The sequence below is a fragment of the Palaemon carinicauda genome, chromosome 4 (assembly GCF_036898095.1).
Source record: "Palaemon carinicauda isolate YSFRI2023 chromosome 4, ASM3689809v2, whole genome shotgun sequence".
NCBI classification, from domain to species: Eukaryota; Metazoa; Arthropoda; class Malacostraca; order Decapoda; family Palaemonidae; genus Palaemon; species Palaemon carinicauda.
In genome coordinates, this window is record NC_090728.1 from 40,068,216 (window position 1) to 40,078,215 (window position 10,000).

Genomic DNA, 10,000 nt, shown 5'->3' on the forward strand with positions numbered 1-10,000 from the left:
GTATAAGAAGCTTAATGGTTTAATTCTGATTCATCTCACTCTTGGCTAGGAAACAAGAACAGGTTCCCAGTAGAAACTGACTGGTCAAGCTTATCTAAGAATGGAGGGAAACATCTACGTTCGAATCGGAAACTTCTGTATATGTAAAAATGTAAATGTCCACATTTCGTGTCAAGGTAAAGTCTACGGTGTATGCAAACCACGGTTCAAGGGCTTGTTTTATTCCAGTGTCCTCCTCTGCCCTCCTACTATGCGAGTCTTCTCTTCCATTCCACATTACTACTCTCTTTATTTTGGCTTTTTATGCTACGTTTAATAACCCCCAGATACTTTCCCCCGACCATGAAGCTTGGCTATTTCAAAGGAAGCGAGAGTGTAGTCGAGTGCATTTCTGGAAATGTTTATTCCTTTCATTTTTGTGTTTACCATCCTATATGCATATAAAGGTAACACTTACAAACACATACATACTTTCTTTTTCTTGCTTGTATAGAACACTTTATGTAATCAAACGCCTTATTCATATTAATTTTCCAGTGTCACTTCAAAACTACACCCAACTAATGTTGGACAACTTCCAGATGAAAGAATCATTTCAGAGGCTTAAAAAATCACTCTCTTTCACTGTTAAATCTCTATTCGGCTCTTTACCTTCCTAGTCAACAAATACAACTGCATCCTAAGAATTAAGTCAATATCTATGTTAACAATGTTAAGCTATGTTTAAAGTAGTCAGTATTTAAATGGATACCAGCCAGGAAATACCAGACGTAGTTACCTCAAAAGTGCGTGAAAATCAACAGGGCACAACATTATCATTGTAGTCTCATCCCAAAATACATGAATCCTAAAGCTATACTCTCAAAGGAAATAAGTTCAGTGATATATATATATATATATATATATATATATATATATATATATATATATATATATATATGTATGTATACACATATAGATAGATAGATATAGATATACTTAAACGCATGGGCCTTAAAATAGAAGAGTATAGCTATAAATCATAGAACTAATAAACGATAATTGCTTGGAGCCTGAAAATGTCTAAATGCTGAAACCTCGTCCACAATATACCCAAGTTTCACCAGTTATATTCCGTTTCAGGATTTACTGAAAAAAATATATTTCCGTTACACAGAACGCCCTAGAATATCCGTTCACCTGTGCATTATAATTTTGCCTTGGCCTTTGTAACCGATTTACAACAGCAAATCATAACTGGCTGCGTATTAAACACTCAGGCCCCTTTCTCCTTAATCCTCAAAATACTACAAACCTCATAACACGACATGAATTTTAACAAATGCTCCCCGACTCATGGCTCGGACTCTTGACCTCTTTCTCTTTGAAAGATTTACACTTGTCTATAATCCTCTTTTTGTATACAAAGGCACGTTTCCAGCAACTTAGTGTTTTTATACCTGCGACTGATTAAAGACATTTGCTCAGGACAGGCATTCTTTGGGTATTTTGTTCTCTAATGGTGTGGTTTTATTACTCCATACAACTTTTCATGCCTTTCAGCCACTAAGCTTTTCTAGATCAAATGCTTCTCCTGACGCCATGTTTGTATGTTTGTTAGTAATATCCGCTTATCTCCTTGTATGTTTTACTGATTCATCTATGGACGAACACCTCTTGGTGCAAGAACATTCAAAACTAATAATTTTTTACATAAAATCTTGAAAAGCATAGCTATATTTATGATTGTATTCTAAATTCTCAAGAAGTAAATGATGAAATGAATAAGGCTTGTTCTCTATTTTTCGTTAGGGTAAACTTTTCACAAAACCTTTTAGAATATTTCATTTTAACCTTAGCATGACATCTTTAGTTGTTCAGTTTATGCCTATTCCTGTGATAATTTTAAAGCGGTTTCCTGAATGAGTCATTACAACACTTCGCAAAAGAGTTTTAATAAAAAATAAGTATAATTCCTCACCACCATACTGTGATGGAGTCATGAAGTTTTGAAATTTCAAACGAGCGTTAAAGGCTAAGAATGGGCGTCAGCACTTTTAAGTATTCCAGAAACATGGAAAGCCAAACTAACTATAATTAAAGGGGCACTCAGTACAGGGCAGACCTCCGTCGCAGCAGCTTATATCTCGACCTTGGCCTTTGACCTTAACATGTATTAATTAATTGGCGTAAATTTTCATACACTTAAATATGAACCAAGTTTAAAATCTCTGTGCCAACGATGTCCAAACTTATGGATGATTACGTGAAATGACATTTTGCTTGAACGTGACCTTGACCTTCCATAATTCAATCATTTTCAGCTTTTTACATAACAGTTAATCCCTGCAAGTTTTATTACTCTACAATTAAAATTTAAGCAAGGAAGGTGTTCACAAACACACAAACACCAACAAGGGGTAAAATATAACCTCCTTTAAACTTCCTTGGCGGAGGTAATAACTTTGGGATAAGCATCGTTTCATGAATAAAATAAACTGCCGTTACAATGGTCTCCGACACTAACATTAAATACCAATGAATACGGTAAAATAATATAATAAAATGTAACGCACTTGAAAAACCTACGCATCCGGATGCTTTTTAAATCCCATGTTTACGATCATTTTTTTTTTTTAAATCCCATGCCAATCATAATGCTAATACTTCCGGCAGTGAATGCCTCTATGGTGTCGGTATTTAATCTTCTTCCATTCGCGGCAGAAATCTATCAATGATATAAGAAGCACGTCCATTCAGAAACCACTGAATACACTACGACAAGGGATGGAATCAATGCCACTGTGTATGCAATGGTTTCACAGTGCCAGAATTTTTCTTTTCAAAGTTTTATGGTTAATTAGTCTTTTGAAGTCACTGTTAAAAATGCAGCCTTTGGTTACATTGATAGCTTTAAATACGTGCGTCGCATGTAACCTATAAGTAAAAAAATGCGGCATTATGGGTTACCATTGATAAAAGTGCAGTGAAATTTGTAACAATTGACGTTTTAATTAGAATGAAATACAAACGTCAGTAGGTAGTTATAGATATTAATATTAATATATTAGTGTAGTTCGTTTTATTATCATTACAAGCCAAGCCACAAACCAAGTTGGAAGAACAGAATGCTACAAGGCCGGGGGGGCTCAAGCAGGGAAAGTAGCCCAGTGAATGAAAAATACAAAATATCTGAAGATCAGTAACATCATTAAAATAGATCAGTCATATATAAACTATAAAACGAAACTTCTGTCAACTTGGTCATCAGAAAAGAATTTACAAAAAGTTTGAACTTTCAACTGCCTGACCATGAAGATCATTCCCCAATTTGATCCCAGCTGGAATCAAACTTCTAGAATACTGTGTAGTATTGTCATATGATGGAGAAGGCATGACTGTTAAAATTAACTGCATGCTTAGTACTACGTACAGTATGGTACAGTCTGGAAAGATCTGAATTCAATGAATGATCTACATTATGAAACCCTTACGCAACAAGCATAAAGAACTAACTGGACAACGGTGCCAGAGATCAATGTCTAAACCAGGAATAAGCATTTAATACACTGCAAGTTTCTATCAAACAAATTAAGTTGGGAATCACCAGTTGAAGACCAGACAGTTAAACAATATTCGAACAAGGTAGAATGAAAGAATTAAAACATTTCCTAAGGATAGATTGAGGACCGAAAACTTTAAAAGGCTTTCTCAATAAGCAATTATTTGCGCAATTGGAGAAGAAATAGACTGGGTATGCTTCTCTGATATAAATTTGCGATCAATAATCACAACTAGAAACTTAAATGAGTTGTATATAGTTAAATTGACGTTGTCAATTCAAAGATCTAGATGTTGATGAGCCAATGTCCTCGACCTACTTAAAATCATGCTTGAGTTTTGTTAGGGTTCAACTTCATGCCCCTATAATTTGCATCAAGCATGTTAGCTAGATTTCTGTTAAAGGATTCTTAATCATAAATTACTGGAAGTGCGTGCCAGTAATAACATTAGTATCAGTAACCTTGATTTAATCTTTACTTATAAGAATTATCCGCATTCATAGTATTGATAGCTGTACTTGATAAGTGTAAAAGTCATAACTGTTATAGCAAGCAGTCATGGAAGTCCGAGCGGCATCGCTGTGAACACCCGTATCAGGAGTCTTATGTGGTGATGATAGTCACCTACAATATTCATGTAAAATGGTATCCATAGTAGTACAATAGTAGAACAGTATGTGTGCATATCGGAATATTACTACTAAAAGGTTAATAGTATAAAGAAATAGTAACTAAATGAAAATCTATCTTAAACGGATTCTATTAAACGTCATAATCTCACGTTAATAACCACTCAAGGCAGGTAATATAAAGTCCAATATCGATACAATAAGATAAGAACTTTTCTATGCAGGAAAGATTCGCTTCAATGCACTCCCTGCCATATTACTTCCAAGAAAATACCGCATCGTTATCGATCAAATCTTCCGAATACCCACAATGCAGTCTGTCTTGTGCAGATAATCACACCGGAATAGCAAAATAAATCTTTAAAATTACATCACCTCGAATTGTGATTTTATGATTATATGAAAAATATTTATTATCATTAGTAGTAGTAGTAGTAGTAGTATTAATTGCTAAGCTGCAACTCTACTTGGAAAAGCAGAATACTATAAGACCAGGGGCTCCAACAGAAGAAAATAGCCCAGTGAGGAAAAAAAACAAGGAAAAATGAAATATTTAAAGAACAATAAAGTAAGATTAAAATCATACTCAAGATTTCTATTTTGGTTTTGCACGAATTAGACGAAAAAATCGTAATTATACGTAACACGAACGATGACATGAATTGAAAAATAAAACTAACTATATTGATCCAAGGTTGAGTTTACCCGATTAACCTTTTATTAATCAGGAACATCCTGGCAACATGAAATATCAAATGACGTCACACTTTCGTTATGAAAATAAACGCCAGTCCTTTTGTTTTCAATCAAATTACGAAAACGGCAGCAGAAATAAACATTACCAGTTACAAATGTTCTTGACGTATCATAATATTAAGTGTTATTTAATCCCCATTATTAGTATTACCAGTTACTTGACGCTTTTCTATTTCCCAGTTAAAAAGGTGCGTCACTATCTTAGGAAGGAGAGATATTTGTATAATATCGTTAATTAGAGACTTGTTTTAACTAGCATTCTTGCTATTTATACGAAAATAATTTATATTTGCCACCGACAACATGCTAGGTTAAAAGAGACGGTAAGTTGATATACCCGTGGAACTGTTTATGCAGAGGGAAATGTCTAAAAAAATTATATATATACACATATATATGTGTGTGTGTGTATGTATACAGTATACATGCATAGTAATCATTAGTGTGTATATGTATACAGTAACATGCATAGTAATTATTATTCACCTAAGTATCCATTCAATATAAAATTTGATTATGTTTCTTCAAAAGGTATCATATACGAGAAACAAGAACACAACGTAAACATGTTTACGTTTAACAATCCAACAACAACCTTAAGTCCCTAGTGCGCATGCGCAAAACTTAAAGATTTCGAAAGGGTTAACACTAAAAAATTCTTGCTCCAGGGTAATAGGAAAACAGACCTGACCTTGGTGTGCATTTACGCACGCGCCCGCCCAGACAGGTAAACAAACAAATGGCAACAAACAAACGATGCCACATTCGTACAAACATCGTTGATACGTGTACAGGGAATTAAATCTGACAAAATGCATGGCTAACGCTGATGAGAAAAAAAATGATAAACATTTAATAATGATTTTAAATAACCCTGTATGATTTAAACGCTATAACTCTACTTCTATATCAATAATCATTCCTATATTTCTTTCTTTACAAAAAAGGGCCCCTAGTTATTTATCGCAATATTACTTGCAACGAGGAATACGAAGTTTTAAAAACTAAAACTTGAGTAAGACTTTAAGTAAGGAACTAAAACTTAGATAAACCAATATTAAAAACCCTTTTAAGATTTAATGCAATTCTAAACAGATTTTGCGAGAACACAAAGTAAATATTATCGTGATGTATAAAAAGGACTTGTAGCATATTTTTCAATAGTACACGCACACACATACACACACACACACACACACACACACATATATATATATATATATATATATATATATATACATATATATATATATATATATATATATATATATATATATATATATACACACACATATATATATATATATATATATATACACACACACACACACACATATATATATATATATATATATATATATATATATATATATATATACCACAATTCCAGTCAGCTTCATAAAACATAATATATTTTAGTTAAAATGAATTAATTACAGAAATAAGGACTTGAATAGAATACATAGTGGATAACAATATTTAATACATAGTTTAATATAAAAAAGAATTCAATCTGAATTTGATCACACAAGTTGAATGACATCGCTTAAACTGTCATTACCAAGTCATTTTCTATTTACGTGAAATGAAAAACTTAATCATATGTACTAAAACAGAATTTAGAGTTTCGTTAAATCGATGGCGGCCATTGACGTTTCAATTAAAATTAATGGCAGTACTTGAAGGTCAGGTTCAAAGTAATAAAATAAGGAGGTTATCGTCATACCAAAAAAGAAAAAAATAAATAAATAAAAAGAAAAAAAACATATGGGAGCGTTTGCTTGAAAGAAATATACGTAAGGGAGCGTTCGGTTTAAAGGCAAAAAACGAAATGCAACGAAGCCCCGATTCCAAAGCAGTGCATGAGAGAGGGAGAGAGAGTCGAAATTTATCACTGTCCGCAAGTCGTTTTTAACACCGGGCGAAGGTCATTAGAAATCAGGCAAATAAAAAAGGGAGCGGAAAAGGCCATCCGGTTATGTGTTTGCCTGACCACATCACGAAAGAAATAGTCCTTCCCAATACATACATAATGACCCCGCCCACTTTTACCAAAAATTGGTACAAATCATTCTTTGAAAGCACAAACGCGGATAAATTTCTGTACCACTAGAGCTGACTTTATAATGCAAAATTGCCTCTCAGGAGAATGCATGTCTAGTCATGCACAAAGGAGGGGTAGGTGGGTAGAGGGTCCGGTGGTCATGCAGACTGTAGGTGGGTGGGTGGGTGGTGGGCGGGCACACTGCGGGCAACGCGTCACTCGAGTATTGATTGTCATCCGGCGTTCATGGCGCGCTCTTTCTCTCTCCCTCTCTCTCTCTCAATCCGTCTGTCAGTTGCCTTTAACTCTGTCTCTCTCTATTCCAATTACAATTTTTGCCAATCACAATTTCCTTCTCGCTTTACCCTCATCTAACCTAATGGAGCTCATAATCCTCGTTTTCTTTTCTTATATTTTCTCCGCTCGCTTTGTACTTTGTATTTCTTTTCCATTAAAGATTTTACATCTTGTTTTGCCTTCATCTGGCATGACCTCATCCAGTGTGACAACCAACAATCCCTGACAGCGGACTTTGTCACTTCTAGCCATCTCATAGATTTAATCACTACTTTTACCATTAACGAAAAATATGTTAACAGTCATCCTACAGGTTTAATTCTTATCCCTCTACATGCCTTTTTTGGCTCTATTTGGGAACACTGGACTTAGCGAATCTTTAACGAAGAGAGAGAGAGAGAGAGAGAGAGAGAGAGATAAGCGGTCAGCTGATAGATTGAACGGAGAGACGGGATGTGGAGTGTCACGTGGTTTAAACCCCATTGATTGGGCGGGGTCATCTTCACCGCCGACCCAGCTGTTTCCCAAAGCCAGGTCGTGGTTGTTCTCTTCTTATTTCCACTCGGCGGTTGTCATACTGGGTTCACTAATGGCACTCTTTTGCCGGCACTATTTTGGAAACTGGTTCTTTGGTTTGGCCCACTGACTTACCTTTGGAAATCCTGCTAAGGATTGTGTCCTTATGTTGCTCCAAGTGAGGCTCCGCTACCACGATCAGAAGGTATGAGCCAGATAAAGGGGAAAGTGCCCCCTCCCCTCGAACCTGTGGGGGGGCACCAGGGGGCGGCGGGTCTGCCATGACTCGACTCCACGGCTGCCTCTCGCCACACTGACTGCTGGTGAAGCCGCCCGCAGCCGTCCTAGACTCGTGAACTGCGCGCGCACCCAGGCCAGACACTACATCAGCGACATCTGCAACACTGTACATTCCATCTTATCACGTACGATGCTTTGTTGGGGAACTCTTTACTAATCCTTCAATGACTGGTGACTCTCAGAAGTGTGTTTTTTTTTTCTTTATAAAGAAAGAATTGAAAGATTGAGTTCCATAAGCCTTGCCTCGTTCAAGTATAGCCGGCCGGTAAAGGTCCACCTAGTTCCAGCTAGTGGTTCCTCGTCTCGATGCGCGGAAAATTGGTCCAACTGATTTCATCAGCCTCCTAGGTTCAATCATTCATAATTTCTTGAACTTCCTTTTAGCATTGTCCGTAATGTCACTACCTACAGGAGTGTGTAGTGACCATTCACCTGTCGCTGGTGCATTGTGCAAAGGTGACATTCCCCTTTAAGAAACGGGTAAATAGGTTCTTTAGAATACAGATTTCTGGGAAAACAAGGAGGCGATTCCGCAGGGGGCGGAGCCAGTTCCGTTAACCAGACACGCCTATCAAAAATTCAACTTCTAAATTTGAATTAGGAAAAAAATTAAAATCTCAATGCTATAAATATCTCTTGGAAAACCCATACAGGGGCTGTCAGCGTGGAAAGGCTAGTCAAATTGATTCTCACCTTTAAAATAGCAATTCCAGTCACAAGTAAACCTGTTACCTATTAGGTCGTTGCCCAATATTTATCTTTCTTCTTAAGGAGACTAATGTTACATGAATGCTGAAAACAAATTACACCCACCATAGCATTTTTTGTACAAAAATAAATAATAGGTTTTTCTCAGAGTAGATTTACACCAACCTTCCATAACTGAAGATGAAGATGGAAGAATGGCCTTATAACAAATACCAATACAACTTGTAAAGATGTAACAATAAACCATAAATATAGATAAAATTGGATGTCATAAATAACTCAGAAGAGAATTAATATTATTGATGTCATCACTGAAGTAATTGTTTATTACATTAGAATATATTCCTTTGGCACAACTCTCTATCATCATTCGAAATGACTCAGATGAATTTTTAAATTTCAAAAATATTTTCCTCTTCCCACCAAAAACAAAATATGAAATAGATAAAATACCTCTTTAGAAGAGGAAAAAATTAATTAAAAAAATGATATATCACTTTAGATTTTTTCGCTGAGAAACTTTGAATTTCAGCCTTGGCTATTTCCCCAACAAAAAGTCATCAGCAAATGAAAAAAAAAAATGCCATTTTCCCAACAAGATAATTACATTTACTTTAATACTTTCAAGTTCTTTCAATGGCGCTGAAAGAGAAAAATAAAACCACCATGCTTTAGTAATGATGCTCTTAGAACGAATAAAATAATAAATGGAAAAGAAAACATAAGAACTCTCTTTCTTGTTCTAACATCTGACTGTTGAATGAAAAACAAAACATCAGCTTATAGTAAGGTAGTTCGGTTAAGATGATCAGATACACCGTTACAAAGAAATTAACATATAAAACAAACACACAAAAACATATATATATACATATATATATATATATATATATATATATATATATATATATATATATATATATATATATATATACACACACACATATATATATATATATATATATATATATATATATATATATATATATATATATATATATATATATGAATACCCCCAAGATTTCATAGCAATCTTCTAAGGCACAAAAATCACAATGGAATGCTGCACTCTGATTCCTATGTCTTTTAACACCTTTCATCAATAATAATAATAATAATAATAATAATAATAATAATAATAATAATAATAATAATAACAGCAACAACAACAACAATAATAATAATAATAATAATAATAAAGAAAAAAA

General features: G+C 34.6%; 1 protein-coding gene across 1 annotated transcript in view; it reads right to left on the reverse strand.

Annotated features, from left to right (window-relative positions):
* The window catches only part of LOC137639907 (microtubule-associated protein futsch-like), a 296,623-nt gene extending 288,537 nt beyond the window's left edge, over window positions 1–8,086 (reverse strand). The window contains 1 exon segment of the mRNA XM_068372185.1: window positions 7,920–8,086. Within this exon segment, the coding sequence (XP_068228286.1) occupies window positions 7,920–8,067 (148 nt within the window). The 5' untranslated portion in view covers window positions 8,068–8,086.
* Window positions 8,087–10,000: the final 1,914 nt, after the last annotated feature.